Source organism: Salvelinus namaycush, chromosome 18 (genome assembly GCF_016432855.1).
Source record: "Salvelinus namaycush isolate Seneca chromosome 18, SaNama_1.0, whole genome shotgun sequence".
NCBI classification, from domain to species: Eukaryota; Metazoa; Chordata; class Actinopteri; order Salmoniformes; family Salmonidae; genus Salvelinus; species Salvelinus namaycush.
Window position 1 is genome coordinate 28,647,345 of NC_052324.1, and position 25,369 is coordinate 28,672,713.

General features: G+C 43.8%; 1 protein-coding gene across 1 annotated transcript in view; it reads left to right on the forward strand.

Moving 5' to 3' along the window:
- The first annotated feature begins 3,101 nt into the window (after positions 1 to 3,101).
- LOC120063320 (serine incorporator 5-like) overlaps positions 3,102 to 25,369 on the forward strand; it is a 51,055-nt gene continuing 28,787 nt past the window's right edge. Inside the window, exons 1-2 of the mRNA XM_039013629.1 lie at positions 3,102 to 3,255; positions 18,274 to 18,441. Coding sequence (XP_038869557.1) covers positions 3,220 to 3,255; positions 18,274 to 18,441 — 204 coding nt within the window. The 5' untranslated portion in view covers positions 3,102 to 3,219. The remainder of the gene's footprint in view (positions 3,256 to 18,273; positions 18,442 to 25,369) is intronic.

Sequence of the window (25,369 nt, forward strand, 5' to 3'; positions counted from 1 at the left end):
TTCACCTTTCTGCAGGACAATAACCTAAAACACAAGGCCAAATCTATGCTGGAGTTTCTTACCAAGAAGATAGTGAATGTTCCTGAGTGGCCGAGTTACAGTTTTGATTTAAATCCCGTGCTTATTTTGGGTCGGATCCTGTGCACCTCTCAGATTTGACTTGTTCCGGCACCTATTTGCCTAGATCCGGTAACTCTCGCGGCATAATTCATTACTTATTTCACTGTTCGCACTGTAGACATTCTAATAAAAGCGATCAGCATTAAACCAAGTTGCCTCCTCCTTATTTATCCCGCCCCCCAGTGCATCCACTGACGAAGTGGTCGGAGCAGGTGCAATTTGCAGTTCAAGAACAAGCAAACGTATAACCCCTGGCTTGTCATGCAGAATTCAAAGTTGGGCTGTACAATATGCAAAAAGCCTTAGAAGGAAGCTAAACATCAGTCTCATGCACGCTCCTGGCTTTGAGCAAGAAGTTGACTCGCAGGAGTTAAATGGCCTTGACATGGGGAGAGTCATTGTGGAAGGTTTGGAAAACTAAGGTAGGACATTTTTTTAAATTTACTTTCACAGCACAAAACAAGTTTGTAATTGAATATGTGCTCCATATTATCACATAGGCAGGAGGCCTAAATATTCTCATATGTGTGTTCTGCTGTAGCCTACATTGTTCTATTTTATTTGAAGTTATATTCCGATATTGGGATATTTGTTCTACTGCTACATTGATGTCTTGAAAATTATATGAAATTCGGGTCTTGTAAGCCCCACTGCTGAGTATGTGTGTACATGGCGGGTGTTCTTTGTCTAAAAATGTTGCTGTACATTGACGTCTAGAAAATTAGGCTATAAGAAATTCGGACTTGTGTAAGCCCCGCAGTTATACTCAAGTATGTGTGCATACTGCAGTGAAGTCTAAAATGCTTTGAATTAATTAGCACCTCGGAGAGTGCTGTCCGTTTCACCACCATAGATAGTAGGCAACTTGGCTTAAATCTAGTGGCTTGCGAGAGTATTCACTACCCTTGGTGTTTTTCCTATTTTGCTGCCTTACAACCTGGAATTAAAATAGATTTTTTTGGGGGGGGTTGTATCATTTGATTTGGTGTACAGCAATCTTTAAGGTATACCACAGATTCTCAATTGGATTGAGGTCTGGGCTTTGACTAGGCCATTCCAAGACATTTAAATGTTTCCCCTTAAACCACTCACGTGTTGCTTTAGCAGTATTCTTAGGGTCATTGTCCTGCTGGAAGGTGAACCTCTGTCCCGGGCTCAAATCTCTGGAAGACTGAAACAGGTTTCCCTCAAGAATTTCCATGTATTTAGAGCCATCCATCATTCCTTCAATTCTGACCAGTTTCCCAGTCCCTGCCGATGAAAAACATCCCCACAGCATGATGCTGCCACCGCTTCACTGTGGGGATGGTGTTCTCGGGGTAATGAGAGGTGTTGGGTTTGCGCCAGACATAGTGTTTTCCTTGATTCCCAAAAAGCTACATTTTAGTCTCATCTGACCAGAGTACCTTCTTCCATATGTTTGGGGAGTCTCCCACATGCCTGTTGGCGAACACCAAACGGTTTGCTTATTTTTTTCTTTAAGCAATGGCTTTTTATCTTGCCACTCTTCCGTAAAGCCCAGCTCTGTGGAGTGTACGGCTTAAAGTGGTCCTATGGGCAGATACTCTAATCTCCGCTGTGGAGCTTTGCAGCTCCTTCAGGGTTATCTTTGGTCTCTTTGTTGCCTCTCTGATTAAAGCCCTCCTTGCCTGGTCCATGAGTTTTGGTGGGCGGCCCTCTCTTGGCAGGTTTGTTGTGTTGCCATATTCTTTCAATTTTTTAATAATGGATTTATGGTGGTCCGTGGGATGTTCAAAGTTATAACCCAACCCTGATCTGTACTTCTCCACAACTTTGTCCCTGATCATTTTGGAGTGCTCCTTGGTGGTCTCCTTGGTGGTCTTCATGGTGCCGCTTGCTTGGTGGTGCCCCTTGCTTAGTGGTGTTGCAGACTCTGGGGCCTTTCAGTACAGGTGTATATATACTGAGATCATGTGACAAATCGTGTGACACTTAGATTGCACACAGGTGGACTTTATTTAACTAATTATGTAACTTCTGAAGGTAATTGGTTGCACCAGATCTTATTTAGGGGCTTCATAGCAAAGGGGGTGAATACATATGCACGCACCACTTTCCATTTCGAATTTTCGAAAACAAGTTATTTTTTTCATTTCACTTCACCAATTTGGACTATTTTGTGTATGTCCATTACATGAAATCCAAATAAAAATCCATTTAAGTTACAGGTTGTAATGCAACAAAATAGGAAAAACGCCAAGGGGGATGAATACTTTTGCAAAGCACTGTACTTCAAAATATATGGCAAGACCTGAAAATGGTTGTCAATGATCAACAACCGGTTTGACAGAGCTTGAACAATTTGGAAAACAATAATGGGCAAATGTTGTACAATACAGGTGTGGAAAAGCTCTTAGAGACTTACCTAGAAAGACTCCCAGCTGTAATCACTCTACAAAGTATTGACGCAGGGGTGTGAATACTTATGCAAATGAGATATTTATGTATTTAATTTTCAATACATTTGGAAACATTTCTACAAATATGTTTTCCCTTTGTCATTATGAGATATTGTGTGTAGATGGACGAGAAAAAGAATATTGAATATATTTTGAATTCAGGTTGTAACAACAAAATGTGGATTAGGTCAAGGGGTATGAATACTTTCTGAATGCACGGTATATCCCCTCATTGAATAGTGTACAACTATCATGAATAGAAACTATATGAACCCAACAACGAGACGAAAACGGATGTGAGATAGAAACAAAAGAAGAAAATACAATCTTCTAAATTAAATGTGTCATAGTTATTCAGTATATTTTTTTGTCGTGCGTATTAACTGTTTATAATGCTTCATATATTTATTTATTACACAGTAGCTCTACTATGGCATTTTACTCGCTTTGAGTCACGCTCCATTGGCATTTTGTCTGTGCGATGAGCACCTGCCTGTGGCAAGTAACGCCATCACGGTAAAAACAGTGGGAGGAGGGGGCTAGAAAGAGAAGAGGGAGAGATAGAGACGGGGAAGTACACGTACTGCAGTCGCTCTGAGTAGAATTCTATGCGAGAACGTCCGTCTGTACCGAACTGGAAAAGTGGGCTGAATTCTGAATTTTTGACAACCATAACAAGATGTGTAGTAGACCTACTCCGTGCTGTATAGGGCAGGTGAGTAATAACCAATTGTGGTTATAACTGATATTATACTCGGCTTCGTTTATGGAAAAACTACCACCAGCGAACGTTATAGCTTTTTCTAACAAATTGAACTCCAGAATGTATAGTAGCTTAGGCTACAATTGCTGTAAAATGTCGGAATTTAGTTAGCTAATTTTGTTTTTTTCTTCATTTCGTATTCAAGGTTTCAATTCATTTTTGTATTTTACGAAATGTGTGTGGCTTCCAACTGTTTGGCTAAACGCTAGCTAGCTAGTTACTGTAGCTAGCTATTCTTTGCGGATGACCATCGAAGATAATCTAGCCAGCCACAGTTTCCCCAAAAAATGAGTAGTAGCGCGCGATGCAGTTACAAAGATGTTATGATTTGAATCGGATGCTGTAACATTTGTGTAAACTGGCAACATTGTTGCTTGTGTTGTCGATGTCACTTCTACTGTAAACAATGTATCATCGCACTGTTTAACATGCGGTGACGGTGTGCGTGACACTAATTTGCCTTCAGTTCCCTACATTTGCCTATCTGGTTACCTCTGCCAACGTCCTAGCGGTTGTGCCCGGCTTGATCCAATTAATTTTTTGAAACTATCTCACAGTTTTCCAGTGACGTAATGCTGTGTTGTTCTAAAGGTTTTGGGCAAGTCGCTGTATTTCTTCTTTCCCAGTGGAACGATATTGAGTTCGCATGACTAGCACAGATCTTAATCCAATAAAGCTCAGTTATTCGCTTAGGTTATTTGGGAATGATATGGTCAAGCCATTAGGTGATGAGAAGAGCTTCTCTGGCTGAAAAGACTATGGGGCTAATTTAGGTATAAATTACCATTGCAGCAGAAGTCAAACCAACCAGCCAAAGTCCATTAACACATCTAGTTTAATATAACTTCATATTGGTGATAATGGAATTTATATGTTTAAATTAATGATTAGAATATTCCACCCTGAAACCATTTATTGTATGAAATTGATTAGAATCATAAAATTATATTCTGATGATGTGTGTAGTTTTAGTCAGAATTAGGTTAAAACAATGTATCTGTATAGTGGAAAAACCCAGACTGTCTGAGCAAGGCGTAGCTCAGGATTTGAACTTGTATGGGGGGGAAGGCCGAAGAAAGATACCGAGAACAGTTAGACTGTGTTTGAACCGACCTGGCAGGAACTGAGAACTTAGGAGGACAGGGAGGATTTCTCAAGGTTTCTCTAATCTCGGGGGGAATGGAACTGTCGGCAGGGTAGGCATACACAGTGGTGAGAACCATGAAGAAGGATAAAACTCACATACTGTTTGTGTGGATATCTGCTGTTTGTGTGGAAGTATGTGCGCAGCTATAAAATGGATGTCTTTGTATAATGGACTTCAGAGAGCTCTCGTGAATAAACATTTGACTATTGTAGGCTGGGCCTCTGTCTGTTTTCATTTCAACCAGTATCTTACAAATTCTTGGTAACAGACTGAGTAGTTAATTGAAGTTCAGTTTATGAACATTGAGAACATAATTCTCTTAACAATTGGTATGTGAGAAAACTGGTTCTGATTTAACACAGTGATACAGAGGTCTTCAATGTCCCATTGAATAGGCCTTGTCTTTGGCATTGTTCCAAAACTGCCTGCTAGTCTAACTAACCACACTGAATAGTTTCTCCTCCAGAGGAATTTAATTACAGGGACACGTCCCTCATCCAATGTATTCAGGGGCCATCCCTTCAGTCCTCTCAATGAAGAATGGAATCAAAAGGAAATAAGGGCTGGTGTATGTGTGCACATGCATGCAGTGTGTGTGGCTGATGTTAGCAGGAAATGAAGCACAAACACTTTAGTCAACATTGTCTTGCTACACAGGCCATGCGATAATCCTGTCTGTCACAGACCCCCATTAGCGTTGTCCCCATCAACATGTGTATGAGTGTGTGTGTGTATTTGTGTTTGTTTTGACTGTGTGTCTATGCGTGTGTGTCCATCTTATTTGTATGTGTGATCGGCGGGTGGTCTGTTCATTTCCTCTTTGGCTGAATGTGGGGGGCTGGCTGTTTGGATTAGATTAGTGACGGAGATAAACTGGCCAGAGCTGCGCAGAAGAGGGCCAGAAACAGTGGTGTAGATGGACAGGGAGGGAAGTAGTCCAGTTCTGGAACAGTGGAATGAGAGAGAGAATCAGGACCGGAGAGGTGACTCCGATAGACGTAGTTGTAACTCTGAGCTACGCTGGAAACAGAACAGGAGGGTGGCAAACACAACAATGAGAGGTCAGGTCACACTGTTGTCACACACTGACTCAGCATACACCTGCAGTAGTCTGGCAGACACCCAGTCATCTGTCACTTCAGGCTTGCCACATGGCCCCACTCTAGATCCAGACACTGGTCCCAGGTCAGCTGGGTAGTTCAGCCTGTAATAGTTGAGGTTAGCCCTGGGGAGATCTGACACTGGAACAGTTTCAGAAGGTTTCCCTCTGAACCAACATGGCTACGTAAACAAAGCCACAGTATGTGTTTTTCAGTCTCTCCTGGCTCATAGACTATAGATTCACGTTTAGGAAACAACATATGTAGTGATTATGGTGGTCTTCCTTTAAAACCCCTCTGGCTGTGAACACAGTCAGGCTTCCACAGGAGGAGGGAGACTTGAGCTAAACCCCTGATCAAAACCAGGATATTATGGCCTTTGATTGGCTTGGCTTCTTAAAGGAGTAGATTACTATTTTACAACTTGATGTTAGATCAGTGTTTCCCAAACTTGGTCCTCGTGACCCCAAGGGGTGCTCGTTCTGGTTTTTGCTTGATGATGAGTTGATTAGTTGAATCAGTTGTGTAGTGCTAGGGCAAAAACCATAACCCCTTGGGGAGTTTGGGAAACCCTGTGTTAGATGGTTGCTCACCCTGAAAGTAGTCTATGGGCCAAGAGAAACTGTAGTCCATGGTTAATTTTTCTTTGAACAGCCAATATGAACTTCAGCTAACCATAACCACCACAATCTAACCATCAATGAAACTGATGGGGGCATGTGAGCATGTTTAAAAAAAATAATGTCTAAATCACTTGAAATCAATTCAGATCCTCTCCATATTTGATGTTACTTAAAGGTGATATGGCCATAAAAAACATGCTCACATTCCCCCATCACTTCCATTGATTATTAGCTTGTGGTGGCTATTTACGTATTATTGCTGGAGCCAAATCACAGAGAGAGAATCTGGCCACACATTTGAATTCAAGGGCAAAGAAGATAAAATAGCATGTAAAAAACCTAGGTGTTATTTTAGATTCTGAACTCAATTTCAAATCACACATTAGGAATGTAGCCAAAATAGACTTTTACCACCTGAGGAACATTGCCAAGGTGGGCCGTTTCTCTCTTAGGCTGATACAGAGAGACTCATGCATGCTATTATTACAAGCAGGCTTGACTACTGTAATGCTCTCCTGTCTGGTCTTCCCAAGAAAGCCATTGGTCAACTGCAAAACATACAGAATGCTGCAGCGTGGGTACTGACCAAGACCAAACGGAGAGCACACATTACGCTGGTTTTAAGGTCTCTGCACTGGCTGCCTGTGAGTTTTAGAATTCATTTTAAGATAATTCTATTGGTTTTTAAATCAATCAACGATTGTGCACCACAATACATGTCAGACATCCTTTTAAGTTATGTACCCAGTAGGTCCCTCGGGTCCTCTGGCACTGGCCTTTTAACTATCCTGAAGCCTAGGACCAAGAGGCATGGAGAGGCAGCCTTTAGTTACTATGCCCCAGCCTGCCAGAGAACCTGAGGGGGGCTGAAACTGTGAACATATTGAAAGAGATCTTAAAACACACCTTTTTAGTTTAGCTTTTCCTTAGGGTGCTTTTTGGTTGTTCGGTTTTTATTGTTATTCTTTAGTTTTTTTTATCCTCATGTTTGTTGTGTAGTAAATATTTCATTGTTTTATTAGTTTTTTCCTGTGAAGCACATTTTGTTCCATCCCATGTCTGAAATGTGCTGTATAAATAAAGCTTGATTTGATTTTATCATGTTGTAAAATAGTGAACCACTCCTTTAACCGTCCTTGTACCAGGTGCAGCCATTAGAGGATTTGAATTAAGTTTGAAACTGAAATGTTTTACTGGCTACGTTGAGGGTCACAAACAGAGCCTGGGGTTGTGGTTGGGAGTTTGGCTAGGGCTGTAGCTAGGCTAGTAGGCCTAGTCTAGTGTGTATGTTTATGTGTACACTCTTAGAAAAAAGGTGCTATCTAGAATTTTGGAACCCTTTTTTCTAAGAGTGTCGCCTAGATGTTGAGCATCTATCTCTCTGTGCTGGCTGATGCTCCATGTGTAGAGACGGTAGTATGATGAAACCCTGTGAAATGTCTGTCTGCTTGATGGTAATGGGTTCAGCCTAGCGACATCGAAAGACAAGGAGAGAGTGTAACCCACTGCTTCAGTCAGCAAATGAAAGGGAAAGGGGTATACCTAGTCAGTTGTACAACTGAATGCATGTGTTTGATAATTGATATCCAATATTGGATGAAAAAAGATCTGCTACACATTTAAGTTTCCCATGTAACTACAGGTATTCCATTGTCTATAACACAATTATAAGCTAAATGCTTTATTTGTGTGTTTTTATTGGAGGCTAAGGTAAACATGCCTGTGTATAACAGAAGTGGCTATGTTCCATTACTGAGAGTAAGATAATATATTGTATTGATCAGATAGCACTGTGTTATGGCTGGACTACATTCTTCCTCTGTGTACTTCTGTCTGTCTGTATCACTGACTCGGGTCTCATTTTTTTCTTTTTGTTCCATTTCCTCTGTTTGTTTGGGTCATGGATGCCTCTTGGGTTGCTCAACATTCCCCTGTTCTCTTTCTGTTTCTCTTCCTTTCACTCCCTCTCTTTATTTAGCGTAGCCAATGCCAGGGGCTGTATTTACCCCATTAAGGTGTTGTTACTCAAATCAATCAAATCAAATGTTATTGGTCACATGCTTCATAAACAACAGGTGTAGACTAACAGTGAAATGCTTACTTACGGGCCGTTCCCAACAATGCAGAGAGAAAGAAAATAAAGAAATAACATTTAATAATAAAAGTAATAATAAATACACAAGGAATGAATAACGATAACTTGTCTATATACACGGGGTACCAGTACCGAGTGCAAGGGTACGAGGTAATTGGTAGATATGTACACTACCGTTCAAAAGTTTGGGGTCACTTAGAAATGTCCTTGTTTTTGAAATATAAGTCCATTAAAATAACATCAAATTGATCAGAATTACAGTGTAGACATTGTTAATGTTGTAAATGACTATTGTAGCTGGAAACGGCAGATCTTTAATGGAATATCTACATAGGCGTACAGAGGCCCATTATCAGCAACCATTACTCCTGTGTTCCAATGACACGTTGTGTTAACTAATCCAAGTTTATAATTTTAAAAGGCTAATTGATCATTAGAAAACCCTTTTGCAATTATGTTAGCCCAGCTGAAAACTGTTGTGCTGATTAAAGGAGCAATACATCTGGCCTTCTTTAGACTAGTTGAGTATCTGGAGCATCAGCATTTGTGGGTTCGATTACAGGCTCAAAATGTCCAGAAACTAAGCACTTTCTTCTGAAACTCGTCAGTCTATTCTTGTTCTGAGAAATGAAGGCTATTCCATGCGAGAAATTGACAAGAAACTGAAGATCTCGTACAACAGTGTGTACTACTCCCTTCACAGAACAGCGCAAACTGGCTCTAACCAGAATAGAAAGAGGAGTGGGAAGCCCAGTTGCACAACTGAGCAAGAGGACAAGTACATTAGTGTCTAGTTTAAGAAACAGACGCCGCACATGTCCTCCACTGGCAGCTTCATTAAATAGTACTTGCAAAACACCAGTCTCAACGTCAACAGTGAAGAGGCGACTCCGGGATGCTGACCTTGCTGGAACACAGGAGTGATGGTTGCTGATAATGGGCCTATGTAGATATTTCATTAAAAATCAGCCGTTTCCAGCTACAATAGTCATTTACAACATTAACAATGTCTACACTGTATTTCTGATCAATTTGATGTTATTTTAATGGACAAAAAATGTGCTTTTCTTTCTAAAACAAGGACATTTCTAAGTGACCCCAAACGTTTGAACGGTAGTGTACATATAACTACGAATAAAGTGACTAGGCAACAAGATAGATAATGAACAGTAGCAGCAGCGTATGTGATGAATCAAAAAAGTTACTGCAAAAAAAGGTTCATGCAGATAGTCCTAGTAGCTATTTGGTTAATTATTTATCTAACTGTTTAACAGTCTTATGGCTTGGGAGTAGAAGCTGTTCAGGGGCCTCTTGGTTCCGGACTTGGTGCATTGGTAAGGCTTGCCGTGCGGTAGAAGAGAGAACAGTCTTTGACAATTTTTAGGGCCTTCCTTCCTCTCAAGTGTGTGTATGTTTGTGTAGGAAACAGTGCAGTGATACATTTTTGCAGTGTGCGTGCAACTGCCTAGCTTTACAGACAAAACAAAAGAGTTGCTGTCAATCAGGGAAGAACGGGCACTAGGTTATCTCTACACTTTACCAACCCTAGCTTTGGCTCCTAACTCTGTAGGCCAATATTTGTGTTAGTGTGTGTGTGCCTCAGCCTTCTGTCTTTGTCTTCCTGGGTTTATATATGTTGCCGTACCTTCTGTTTCTCTCTGTGAACACAGAGCGTGTGTAACTTGAGAGGGTGTGTCTGGGGAATGGGTTAATTTCATCTCCCCGTCTTGTTGGCTGCAGAAGAGTACAGCAACATCCCTGAGTCAGCAGCATCACAATGACTCACGTGTGTGTGTGTGTGTGTGTGTGTGTGTGTGTGTGGGTGTGTGTGTGTGTGTGTGTGTGTGTGTGTGTGTGTGTGTGTGTGTGTGTGTGTGTGTGTGTGTGTGTGTGTGTGTGTGTGTGTGTGTGTGTGTGTGTGTGTGTGTGTGTGTGTGTGTGTGTGTGGCCCAGGGTATAAGGGAATTAGCTTTTAGTGGTTACCATTATTATCCTCAAAGACACAACCCATTCTAACACTGATCATAGGACTGTTCTTATCTCAGTCCAATAGAGCCCCACAGTGGAGCTGTCATAATACCCATAAAACCTAGTCGGCAAACAGGGAAATGGTTCCAATCATTTTTCCACCATTCATTTTTCCCATAGGTAATTTGAGATACACTTAAAATAAGGGCTGTGTTTCTTGTAGGCTTACCCTGGCGTGATGTTTTGATAACTATGTACTCTCCCAGACAAGGTGACTTTTATCAATGTATTTGGCTCTATTTACTCTCAGATTCGAAAATGCTAATTAGCATGAAAATATACGTCATGCAAGAGTACAAATCCCTGCAAACTCCTGCACATCATCTCTAGGTAGAGGACACCTTTGCTAACAGGTATTGTGTCAATTTAAAACTTGCACAAGACAGTTCACAAAAATGTAAATTTAAAGAAAGTTAGCTAATTTATTCATTACTAAATTTAGCTAATATTAGATTGTTAATCCAGAGATTCTTACCTTTGCCTCGATTTGGAAGTCAAGTCCAAATCATCATGGCATTTGTAGTTTTTTATGTTAGCCACATTAGCAGCTAATTAGTATTCATTTTTTGTCGGGGGAAATACAAGCGAATATATTGATAAAAGTCACCTTGTCCTAGAGAGATTTACACGGTTATCAAAACGTCACACCGGGGTAAGTCTACACAAAACACAGGCCTTATTTTAAGTGTTTCTAAAATCCCTTATGGGAAAAATGAATGGTGGAAAAACGATTGGAACCATAACCTTGTTTGACCGCTAGGTTTTATGAGTATTATGACTCATATTGTGATACTCTATAGTTGTAGCCTATCTCATAGTGTTAGAGATATCCCCTGACCTGGGACCAGCTGTGGGCTTCACCAACTTGTGTCAACCTGCTGATCCATTCCTTTTCAATCCCTCAGTTTTTGACCAGCTAGCCCATTGTTTTCAATAAGTGGTTTGACTCTCTCAGTCTCTTTCTCAATGGGGATTTGTGTTCATTTCCTGAAGGGAATCTGAAGCCAAACATCCTGTTACACTGCAGTTCTGAGACTGAGTGGCCCACTAGTTGTACACAGCGGTGCGTGAAAGATGGTGTGTTTGTGTCTGTGTGAGCACAACAGAGCAGGGTCTGTAGTTTACCAAGTCCGTTAGACTGAGGAGGGGTTATCCCCTTTCACCCCTAACCCCTGGGACAGCTGATGGATACGAGAGAGCGAGATGAGGAGGAGAGAGAATAGAGAAAGAAAGGGGGAGGTCAAATAAAGGGAACAGGATGAGAGGGTGGTAGAGAGGGGGAGGAAGTGAGAGAGGGATAGCATAACAAATAACTAGAGGGAAAGAGTTCACGATGCCCCCAGGGTCCAGCGAAGGTTGAGTCACAGTGGGGGTTGGTGTGCTGTGAGTGGAAGGAAGGGGCGGGGAGGATGGTTTTGTGCTTTTTATATAGTAATAATAATAATAATAATAATAGTAGTAGCTAATAGTAGAGAGCTGGTGGCCTTGCCATGTAATCCTAACCCTTTGTGGGTGTGGTGTGGGGGGTTGGATGAGGGGTTGATGGCTACAGATTTGGGGGTTAGTAGTTTGGCAGGCATGGTGTTAATATTGTTTGAAAGGGAGCAGGGCAGACCACCTGTCGACATGGGAGGGAGGGGAGGGTCGGAGTTGGTTGTCATGGCATCCCCATTGTCTCTGTGTGCAGTGGAATGCCTCAGCACGGTAGCTAGCTATTCAGTTAGCCCCAGTTAGCTCCTCTAGCCCCCTTAGTGTGTGTCCACTGTGTTAGTGTTCGAGCGTTTACACACACTGGCTCTATTAGATTAGCTGAACAGCTAAATACACGCTCACTAAAGACAGCCAACACCCACACAACCATTTTCCTAATCCACTACTTGAGTGTTGCCTAATTCATTCTTATGAAAGAGAGGAACTAATCCCATTTAGGCCTGTGTAGTGGATAGAGGATATAGGCCTACTGCCCAGTCCCAAATCAACTCCCTACCTCTACCCCATACCCTGCACAGTACACACTCCCCTTAGCCCCTCCTCCCTGACATTTTTCCTACTAGCCCTACACTCCTGCATCTGAAAGGGAAAGGCAAAGGGAAAGGGGGATACCTAGTCAGTTGTACAACTGAATGCAGCCTTCAACTGAAATGTGTCTTATGCATTTAACCCAACCCCTCTGAATCAGAGAGGTGCGGGGGGATGCCTTAGATTGGTGGGTGTGAGAAATGTAGAATACAATTTAGGCTTACTAAAATAATGGCCTGTGTCTGTCAAACTGTCAGCCTGTTCATTTGTAGTTTTTCTGCAGATTCTCCAATGTATTTTATACCCACGCTGTTGACACTGATGCCTCCGAAGCCATCATTCTCCACACAGATGGACAGTTCTTCCGGAGAATCTGTCTTACTGCTCTCATAAGCAGAGGCATTGTCATCTATTTCTGAACTGGATAATTATACACCATACTTTAACCATCTAGTAGAACCCCACCCCACCCTTGCCATTCCATATCCATAAGATTCCCAGTGGCCCTAAATCATACAGAACACACAGCTGTGGTGAGGTTAGGGGGGTCTGAGTTGGCTTCAGTAAGGGGAACAAAAACAGACTCTCCTTCCCTCTCTGTGCATATACATCCTTTGGCCCCTCCCTTGCCTGTCCTCTCCTCTCCTGTCCTGTCTCTCTATTATGATACAGTCTTAAAGTGGAACTGACAGTGTTTTAACTACGTTACAGATATGAAACAAACAGACAATCATAATATCAGTAAAAAATATAAAATTCCCATTTTATGCTACAAAACCAATTTTATTAGAGGTTTTAAAAATAGGTTCTATTTGACAAAAAACATCTATGACATTGTTGGCAGAATAGATGCAGTTCAATGCATGAATCATATAATTCACCAATAGATTTCTTGGTAGTCCAACAAATATTGCTATCAGGTTGTAAATTACAGCTGACCTGGGCCCGGTTTCCCGATAGCGATGGAATTTAGGCTTACGAGTGTTTTAACAATGCATTGTAAAATAACGGCCAAAGATGCCACACCCATTTCCTAAAACACCACGCACTGCACTCGTTATACAGTGAGACTTAACTGTGTCATTACAGGAGCTGTCCCGTGCTGAAAAGGATTCCACAATATAGGCTAAAGAACCCGCTGTAGCTCTTAAATGATTTATGGCCACTCAAAGTAATCTTTAAAAATATACATATGTTTTACACAATACAGTTTTCCCATCAAGAGAAGAAATGTTCTCTAGCCTATTATGTATTTAAATATTTGTATTATGTTTGCCATGTGTTATGTATTCTGTTTTATCATGCTTTTTTGTATATAATGTTTGATTATGTACATTCTGCATTTCTTCAGTTTGTGTAAACTGTGAGCAAGAATGAATAAAGCCAAAGTCAAAAACGCTAATTCCCTCGTTCGCTATAAAAAATATCAATGTGACCTAAAAGTAGGATATGATGACAATAGTTTTTGTAATCGCTCAACAAATCATTGTAGCCTAATGGCAGGCAGGAATTGGGCTTCAAGTAGGCCTACATATATTCTACAATTAAATAATTAAACAATAAAAATAATTAAACATGAAGTAGTAAGTTAAGCAACGTTGCTATAGACCTAATATGTTGACCTTTAGGTTATTGCTTAGGCTACAGTGAAATGTGTGAGCTTTTAGATAATAGTAGCCAATAGGTCTAAAATACAGTTGAAGTTAGAAGTTTACATACACTTAGGTTGGAGTCATTAAAACTCGTTTTTCAACCACTCCACAAATGTCTTGTTAACAAACTATAGTTTTGGCAAGTTGGTTAGGACATCTACTTTGTGCATGACACAAGTAATTTTTCCAACAATTGTTTACAGACAGATTATTTCACTTATAATCCACTGTATCACAATTCCAGTGGGTCAGAAGTTTACATACACAAGTTGACTGTGCCTTTAAACAGCTTGGAAAATTCCAGAAAATTATGTCATGGCTTTAGAAGCTTCTGATAGGCTAATTGACATCATTTGAGTCAATTGGAGGTGTACCTGCGGATGTATTTCAAGGCCTACCTTCAGACTCAGCCATGAACCCCGGAAAAAAAATTGTAGACCTCCACAAGTCTGGTTCATCTTTGGGAGCAATTTCCAAACGCCTGAAGGTGCCATGTTCATCTGTACAAACAATAGTACGCAAGTATAAACACCATGGGACCACGCAGCCATCATACCGCTCAGGAAGGAGACGCATTCTGTCTCCTAGAGATGAGCGTACTTTTGTGCGAATAGTGCAAATCAATCCCAGAACAACAGCAAAGGACCTTGTGAAGATGCTGGAGGAAAGAGGTACAAAAGTATCTATATACACAGTAAAACGAGTCCAATATCTACATAACCTGAAATGCTGCTCAGCAAGGAAGAAGCCACTGCTCCAAAACCGCCATAAAAAAAGCCAGACTACGGTTTGCAACTGCACGTGGGGACAAGGATCGTACTTTTTGGAGAAATGTCCTCTGGTCTGATGAAACAAAATTAGAACTGTTTGGCCATAATGACAATCGTTATGTTTGGAGGAAAAAGGGGGACGCTTGCAAGCCGAAGAACCCCATCCCAACCGTGAAGCATGGGGGTGGCAGCATCATGTTGTGGGGGTGCTTTGCTGCAGGAGGGACTGGTGCACTTCACAAAATAGATGGCATCATGAGGCAGGAAAATTATGTGGATATATTGAAGCAACATATCAAGACATCAGTCAGGAAGTTAAAGCTTGGTCGCAACTGGGTCTTCCAAATGGACAATGACCCCAAGCATCCTTCCAAAGTTGTGGCAAAATGGCTTAAGGACAACAAAGTCAAGGTATTGGAGTGGCCATCACAAAGCCCTGACCTCAATCCCATAGAACATTTGTGGGCAGAACTGAAAAATCATGTGCGAGCAAGGAGGCCTACAAACCTGACTCAGTTACACCAGCTCTGTCAGGAGGTTTGGGCCAAAATTCACCCAACTTATTGTGGGAAGCTTGTGGAAGGCTACCCGAATTGTTTGACCCAAGTTACCAAATACTAATTGAGTGTATGTAAACTTCTGACCCACTGGGAATGTGATGAAAGAAATAAAAGCTGAAATAAATCATTCTCTCTACTATTATTCTGACATTTCACATTCTTAAAATAAAGTGGTGATCCTAACTGGCCTAAAACAGGGAATTTCTACTAGGATTAAATGTCAGGAATTGTGAAAAACTGAGTTGAAATGTATTTGGCTAAGGTGTATGTAAACTTCCGACTTCAACTGTATATGAATATTGAAGGGGCTCAGATGTAGCCTAATGGCTTAATACTAGGTAGGTCTATCGATTGCACATACATGAAAGTGATGTAAATATTTAGCCTAATAATCTAGCTATTATATAGTTTGGTTATCTCGGTATTCTTTTTTTTATGTATCCTTGCTTCGCTTGTTTAACATTACAAACTTTTTAGGCTATTTGTATACAACTTTGAAGTTTTCAGCGGTCACAGAGAGACAGATACACATCTTCATTCTATGTTTAGCAGAGATTTTCTGTGTGTAAAGTGACAAGGGAGGGCGACGCATTTAGCTGTTCTACGGGTGGTCTGAAGCAGGTATTAGATTACGAGCGATTTCAGATGCAACGTTAGTAAAGGTTTTAGGAAATGGCTCGGAAATGTAAAGATCCTCTTACGAAGGTTCTAACGATGAACTTAGCCTTAAGATGCTTTTGGGTGACCAGGCCTTTGGGAAACCAGGCCCTGGTACATTGTTTGCTGTCTCCAGCCATTCGGGATGTACAGTTTCAGTTTCAATTACTATTTTGGACAAAAACTGACAAATGTAGCAAACTAAGGCTGGGAATTTCAATACACTCAAACTAGCAAGGGCAATGATCACAAGTCAGTCATAACGTGGCTAATAGACTAGCTTATCTATTTATGTAGCTATTTATTTAACAAGTTAAAAATGCAGAGCCTAACGTTAGCTAGCACTGGGAGGATGTCATGTCATTGGACGAGTGGGTGAGTGGCCAACTTTTCCCACCCATATAATTTTTGGGTGGCTACAGCTAGAGATGCAGGTGTCATTTGGTTACTGTTATTCAGAGTTAGCATATCTCTTAGTTGTCAATCTAAATAAAACATTTTAGTAATTTTTTTTCTTCTCCCCAATATCCAATTACGATATTGTCTCATCGCTGCAACTCCCCAACGGGCTCGGGAATGGTCGAAGCGTGCGTCCTCCGAATCATGACCCGCCAAACCGCTCTTCTTAACACCCGCCCGCTTAACCCGGAAGTCAGCCGCACCAATGTGTCAGAGGAAACTCCGTTCAACTGACTCCCGTGAGATTTACATATTTGAAGGAATCCATTCAGGTGTATTTTGTGGCTTTGGCGAATGCGTTCTAATTACCTGTGTTTACAGGCTACTGCCTGTAAACACACATTCCAGTTCAAAGTGAACGATGGCAGGCCCGTGTGGAAATGGCTTATTTGTAGGCCTACTGTATCTCTGATTGGCTATGGCGCACCGGTCTGTGTAGAGTCCCATCCTGGACAAGACTGAGATGTTTTTATTTGGTTTTATGTACTGCAGTCTATTAATTGTCCAAACTTACAGCCGCTTTCCCACTCTATATTGCTATAGAATTTTCACAAATGCCTTACTCTACATCATTCCCAAACATTCTATGAAAATGGCCATATCTAAGTGCTTGCTTGTCAGAAATGTTTTTAAAAATTCTTCCTGGGGGTCTATATGAACAGATTTGAATCAGATTTAATGTTACTAAAACACTGTCAGTTCCATCATAGTCCACAGATGCTAAGACGCAATAGTCCGGCATCCCATCATGAAATAGCTACCCGGCTTTGAGACCACTATCCGCAGGAGACCAGAGCCCGAACGCGCACCTCCCCCAAATTCCCATCCAACACGGTTCTGGTACGCATCCTATATTCATTTGAATGTGTTGACAGTTAGAGAAATTGCTTGAGCTGCACTGAGATTTCAAAAAGTATGAAAGCCAAGCTGTGTGTACACGTACATGTTTTGGACCATGATAAACCCTTTAGATAGACAGGATTAAAACCTACAGAGGCCTACAGAGTTTGTGACATAGGATGTTATATGGCAGTAAAGCCTACCATCTGAGATGAGGTCTAAATTGTGTTCTAGGCCTGTGTCTGTTACGTAATCTGTGTATTATACAGTAATGGATGTAAAGCCAGATATGGTCTGAGCCCGTGCTTAACCCTAACCCTATGATACCACAGTAAAGTGTGTCTTTGATATTGTCTGTGTGTGGGTGTGTGTGTGTGTGTGCGCGCAGTCTCAGCGTGTGTGTGTTTGTAACGGTCTGATGTGTTCTGTTCCGGTGCTAATGCCAGTACTCTGTGGTATGCTCCAGACCCGTGCTCCTCGAGCCTCTAAATCACATCACATTTTATTGGTCACATACACATATTTAGCAGATGCTATTGCAGGTGTACCAAAATGCTTGTGTTCTTAACTCCAACAGTGCAGTAGTATCTAACAATTCACAACAATACACACTACCAGCCAGGGATCTGCTCAAGCTCCTCTAACTCCTGTCAACCAGCCAAGGCTCCTGAGATTCCTGCTCAACAACTTTTTGGCTGCTTCAACGACTTTCCTTCTCTCTCTCTCTGCATTTTCCTGAGTTGTTAGCAGCAGTGACTGGCTTTAGTTTAGATTTTAAGGGGGCGGTTTGGTTTCCCAGACACAGATTAAGCCTAGTCCTGGACTAAAAAGCATGCTCAATGAATAATCTTAAATCTCAATGGATAATCTTAAATCTCAATGGATAATCTTAAATCTTAATGGAGAATCATACATCTAAATGGAGAATCTCCTACTTGGAGAGGCTTACTCTGTGTCCAGGAAATCGTTGTGTATACTGTAGGTATTAATACCTATGTCTTCTCTTTTGTCCTGGTGTAGCTGGCGTGCTGCTGTGGCTCGGCAGCCTGCTCCTGTTGCTGTGGCTGCTGTCCTAAGATCAAGCAGTCCACATCAACACGCTTCATGTATGTCCTCTACTTCCTCCTGGTCACCATTGTCTGTGTCGTCATGATGTCACCTACTGTGGAACAGGAGATGAGGGACCATGTGAGTACACACACGTGCACATTTAGACACGTACACACGTGTGTGCACACACACAGACACACACACTCTTCTTTACATGCATCCACACACACACAAGGAACATGCACACACACGTGCACACATGCTCACACACACATAGGGGCCTACATGTTTGACCTTGTCTTGTTTCCTGCCTTGATGTTGGTTAATACTTGGAGATATAGTAGAGCTCTAGAATAGTTTTGGAAGCTTTAAACTCCACATAAACCCTGTAATAAAGCCTTCACTGGCACAGCAGAGTGGAGCAGAGCTATGGAAAACGCTGCTGGTGTGATTTCCTGGGTGTGTAATTGTATGGTAGTTAGGAGAGCCTAGTTTAGTACAGTCTGCCACGGGGGCTAACACAGACATTAACTACAGGTGGTGAGGGTAGGCAACAACACATCCGCCACGCTGACCCTCAACACGGGGGCCACTCAGGGGTGTGTGCTTAGTCCCCTCCTGTACTCCCTTTTCACCCGCGCACAACTCCAACACCATCATTAAGTTTGCCGACGACACAATGGTGGTAGGCCTGATCACCAACAACAACCTCTCCCTCAATGCCAGTCAGACAAAGGAGCTGATCGTGGACTACAGGAAACGGCGGGCCAAGCACACCCCCATTCACATCGACGGGGCTGTTCTACAGCTGCAGCATCGAGAACATCTTGACTGGCTGCATCACTGCTTGGTATGGCAACTGCTTGGCATCCGACTGCAAGGCGCTACAGAGGGTAGTGTGTAGGGCTGTTGCGGTGGCCGTATTACCACCACACCGGCAGTCATGAGTCATGACCGTAGTAAAATTCTACGTGACCGTTGAGTCAAGGTATTCTCCTCTTATGTACTCTGGACGTGTTAGTAGAACCCAACTCACTAATGGTCATCAGATTCTAATGGCCTGGTACTCAGGGCTCTAATGTCCCTCTAACCACTTTGACATGTGTTAGTAGAACCCAACTCACTAATGATCATCAGGTTCTAAGGGCTCTATTGTCCCTCTAACCACTATGACATCAATGCAAATGCTATTGGAAATCACATCAAACACTTATCTTCAAAACAGTATGTGCTTTTAAATCTCACCACACAGTGATTGATCAATTTGAACAGGTTGAAACTGAGTGGAAAACATGGTCGTTGTGGATGGTTTCAAAGCCTAACAATGAAATGGACAACGCTTTCTATATGCATATTAGAGCTTATGCATACGCATAGGTCTACATATGAGCTGAAGCCCGAAAAAAACCCTGAATTAAAATAATGAGTGTGCCATTATACAATACGTAACCTACCACATAGTACACATGGCAGAAAGACATACAAAAAATACAGATTTAAGATACATAATTGGTCTAGCTTATATTAAACAAATCCAGAGTTAGCCTATAGTGAATCTGTATTTGATTTTGAATATCTGTAACGGTTGTCCTCCTCCTCTTCGTCCGAAGAGGAGGAGTAGGGATTGGACCAAAGCGCAGCATATGTTGAATCCATAATTACGTTTATTAAAGAAAAGACGAAACACGAATAACACTTGAAATGATACAAAATAACAAAACGAACGTAGACAGACCTGAACTATGAGAACTTACATATAACACGCAGAACGCACGAACAGGTACAGACTACATACACGAACGACAACGAAACAGTCCCGTGTGGTGTAACATACACAGACACGGAAGACAACCACCCACAAACAAACAGTGTGAACAGCCTACCTTTATATGGTTCTCAATCAGAGGAAACGTTAAACACCTGTCCCTGATTGAGAACCATATAAGGCTAATTACCACTGACCTAAACATAGAAACACAAAACATAGAATGCCCACCCCAACTCACGCCCTGACCAACTAAACACATACAAAAACAAGAGAAAACAGGTCAGGAACGTGACAATATCCTAGTAATAGGGAATTGTTTATATTTTCATAATGAATAGGCTGACACATTACCTTAAGCTGCTATACGTAATATCTCACCACCATGAGTTTCCATCTCCTCTTTCCTTCGTTCCTTTCACCAGCGTGCAGAAAGAGGGGCTGTCAACAGTTAAATGAAATATGTTTAGTTGTGAAAACATGTTACTATCGATGTTCATGAACAGATTTCACTTGGTTTCCCAAATAAAGTACTGACTGGGTAGCTGCAGGAACAGGGTTGGAGAGCCCATGACATACAGAGTTTGGGCGGAATATCACCCGTTGCATAGTGTAATAAATGGAGTAGCCTACCCAACATCAGTAAAATGAACCTTCAGGAAAGTGGCCTCCATCCGCAGTTCCAGTGCGTAAGGATAACATGTATTTTCCCTCCTACCCCTGTTCCTGCCCATTTGATAATGGGCCATTCTAAATTGAAACTAATTTTACATATTAGTAAAGACAATATTAAATTGAGAATAGTTTGATGGGTGAAAATATGATCACTTGATAAGAGAACAGCATGTGCAGCCTGAGGCAGGGAACACAGCGGAAAGCTTTTATTGTGATTTTCTCAAGTCACCAATAGCCTATAGTCGCATCATGCAGCCCATATATCTTTACATTTCTAAGGCATTCTATCATTTGTATCATTGACATCTAAAGTTTCCAAATAATTCTAAATCTAGCATATACCCCCAAGACAATGCTAACCTCTCACCATTACAATAACAGGGGAGGTTAGCATATTTGTGGGGTATGATATTTGTGCGTCTGTAACTTTCTCACTCATCATTATTCACGATTAATTCAGGATTATCTGTAGTCATGGTAACATCCACATTAATGTAGAAGTGTTTAGACATATATTATATTCTTATTTACAATAAAAGTGACTCCAAAATGGAACAATCCACAATTACCATTTATTTCTATTGGGAACAAAATAATCTGAAACACAACCAAAACAAACAGAACATGCATCCAACAAGTTTTTAGAGTCACAAGGTTGATGTTGTAACGTTCGTCTTTCGGGGAGAGAGTGGACCAAGACGCAGCGGGTGATAAATACATGATGATTTAATTAGACAAGACGAACACTGACACGAAAGACACTTGATAATATTACAAAACAACAAACGACGTTAAACAGACCTGAACTTGTGAACTACATATAACGAAGAACGCACGAACAGGAAAACGAAACAGTACCGTGTGGTGTAACAAACACAGACACAGCAACAATCACCCACAAACAAACAGTGAGAACAGCCTACCTTAATATGGTTCTCAATCAGAGGAAACGTCAAACACCTGCCTCTAATTGAGAACCATATCAGGCAACACATTTGACCCAACATAGAAACACATAACATAGAATGCCCACCCCAACTCACGCCCTGACCAACTAAACACATACAAAAACAACAGAAAACAGGTCAGGACGTGACAGAACCCCCCCCTCAAGGTGCGAACTCCGGGCGCACCCCTAAAACTCAAGGGGAGGGTCTGGGTGGGCATCTGTCCGCGGTGGCGGCTCCGGCGGTGGACGAGGACACCACTCCACCACTGTCTTTGTCCCCCTCCTTAGCGTCCTTTGAGTGGCGACCCTCGCCCACGACCTTGGCCTAAGAATCCTCCCCAAGGCCTCCACATGATTTAGGAGGTAGCTCAGGACAGAGAGGTAGCTCAGGACAGAGAGGTAGCTCAGGACAGAGAGGTAGCTCAGGACAGAGAGGCAGCTCAGGACTGAATGGCAGCTCCGGACTGAATGGCAGCTCCGGACTGAGTGGCAGCTCATGACTGTAGGGCAGCTCATGACTGTAGGGCAGCTCATGACTGTAGGGCAGCTCATGACTGGAAGGCAGCTCATGACTGGAAGGCAGCTCATGACTGGAGGGCAGCTCATGACTGGAGGGCAGCTCATGACTGGAGGGCAGCTCATGACTGTAGGGCAGCTCATGACTGTAGGGCAGCTCATGACTGGAGGGCAGCTCGAGACTGGAGGGCAGCTCATGACTGGAGGGCAGCTCATGACTGGAGGGCAGCTCATGACTGGAGGGCAGCTCATGACTGGAGGGCAGCTCATGACTGGAAGGCAGCTCATGACTGGAAGGCGGCTCCTGACTGGCTGGCGGCTCTGGCGGCTCCTGACTGGCTGGCGGCTCCTGACTGGCTGGCGGCTCCTGACTGGCTGGCGGCTCTGGCGGCTCCTGACTGGCTGGCGGCTCTGGCGGCTCCTGACTGGCTGGCGGCTCTGGCGGCTCCTGACTGGCTGGCGGCTCCTGACTGGCTGGCGGCTCTGGCGGCTCCTGACTGGCTGGCGGCTCCTGACTGACGGACGGCTCTAGCGGCTCCTGACTGACGGACGGCTCTAGCGGCTCGGGACAGACGGGCGGCTCAGATGGCGCTGGGCAGACGGATGGCTCAGAAGGCGCTGGGCAGACGGATGGCTCAGATGGCGCTGGGCAGACGGATGGCTCAGATGGCGCTGGGCAGACGGATGGCTCAGATGGCGCTGGGCAGACGGATGGCTCAGATGGCGCTGGGCAGACGGATGGCTCAGATGGCGCTGGGCAGACGGATGGCTCAGATGGCGCTGGGCAGACGGATGGCTTAGATGGCGCTGGGCAGACGGATGACTCAGATGGCGCTGGGCAGGCAGGCAGCTCAGACGGCGCTGGGCAGAAGAGCAGTGCAGGCAGCTCAGACGGCGCTGGACAGACGAGCAGTGCAGGCGGCGTTGAGCAGGCAGGCAGTACAGACGGTGCTGGGCAGACGAGCAGTGCAGGCGGCGTTAGGCAGACGGCCGACTCTGACCTGCTGAGGCGCACAGTAGGCCTGGTGCGTGGTGCCGGAACTGGTGGTACCGGACTGGAGACACGCACCTCAAGGCTAGTGCGGGGAGCAGGAACAGGGCACACTGGACTCTCAAAGCGCACTATAGGCCTGGTGCGTGGTACCGGCACTGGTGGTACCGAGTTGAGGGCACGCACCTCAGGGCGAGTGCGGGGAGAAGGAACAGTGCGTACAGGGCTCTGGAGACGCACAGGAGGCCTGGTGCGTGGTGCCGGAACTGGTGGTACCGGACTGGAGACACGCACCTCAAGGCTAGTGCGGGGAGCAGGAACAGGGCACACTGGACTCTCAAAGCGCACTATAGGCCTGGTGCGTGGTACCGGCACTGGTGGTACCGGGCTGAGGGCACGCACCTCAGGGCGAGTGCGGGGAGAAGGAACAGTGCGTACAGGGCTCTGGAGACGCACAGGAGGCTTGGTGCGTGGTGCCGGAACTAGAGGTACTGGGCTGGAGACACGCACCACAGGGAGAGTGCGTGGAGGAGGAACAGGGCTCTGGAGACGCACTGGAAGCCTGGTGCGTGGTGTAGGCACTGGTGGTACTGGGCTGGGGCGGGAAGGTGGCGCCTTCCCGCTCCATACCGGACCGTGAAGGAGTACACGAGCTCGTGAGCACCGAGCCTGCCCAACCTTACCTGGTTGAATGGTCCCCGTAGCCCTGCCAGTGTGGCGAGGTGGAATAGCCCGCACTGGGCTATGCTGGCGAACCGGGGACACCATTTGTAAGGCTGGTGCCATGTACACCGGCCCGAGGAGACGTACTGGAGGCCAGATATGTTGAGCCGGCTTCATGGCACTTGGCTCAATGCTCACTCTAGCTCGGCTAGTGCGGGGAGGTGGAATAACCCGCACCGGGCTAAGCACACGTACAGGAGACTCCGTGCGCTCTTCCGCACAACACGGTGTCTGCCCGTACTCTCGCTCTCCACGGTAAGCCCGGGAAGTTGGCGCAGGTCTCCTACCTGACTTCGCCACACTCACCTTTACCCCCCCCCCCCCCAAGAAATTTTTGGGTGAGCCTCTCGGGCTTCCAGCCGCTCTGCCTTGCTAGCGCCTCATAATGCCGCCTCTCCGCTTTTGATGCCTCCAGCTCCGCTTTTGATGCCTCCAGCTCCGCTTTGGGGCGGCGACACTCCTCTGGCTCTGCCCAGGGTCCTTCTCCGTCTAGAATCTCCTCCCATGTCCATTCCTCCTTGTACCACTGCTGCTGTCGCTGCTGCCCGTCTCCATGCTGCTTGGTCCGGGTTTGGTGGGTGATTCTGTAACGTTCGTCTTTCGGGGAGAGAGTGGACCAAGACGCAGCGGGTGATAAATACATGATGATTTAATTAGACAAGACGAACACTGACACGAAAGACACTTGATAATATTACAAAACAACAAACGACGTTAAACAGACCTGAACTTGTGAACTACATATAACGAAGAACGCACAAACAGGAAAACGAAACAGTACCGTGTGGTGTAACAAACACAGACACAGCAACAATCACCCACAAACAAACAGTGAGAACAGCCTACCTTAATATGGTTCTCAATCAGAGGAAACGTCAAACACCTGCCTCTAATTGAGAACCATATCAGGCAACACATTTGACCCAACATAGAAACACATAACATAGAATGCCCACCCCAACTCACGCCCTGACCAACTAAACACATACAAAAACAACAGAAAACAGGTCAGGACGTGACAGATGTAATCATTGCGTTCTAGGAACATGGGACCAAATACTAAAATGTTGACTACTTTGATACACATATAAGTGAATTTGTTCCAATACCTTTGGTACCCTGAAATGAGGGGACTATGTACAAAAAGTGCTGTAATTTCTAAACGGTTCACCCGATGTGGATGAAAATAACCTCTAATGAAAGATGACAGTTTGCACTTTAACCCCATAGTCGTTGTATCATTTCAAATCCAAAGTGTTGGAGCACAGAGCCAAAACAACAAAACATTTGTCACTGTATTTATCAGACTGTTACTGTCCTACTGGGCACACACTGATTGAATCAATGAAATTACTTTGAACCAACGCGGAAATAGACGTTGAACTGACGTCTGTGCCCAGTGGGATGGCACTGACTGTGACTACTCTACCACTGAAAGAGCTGTCAA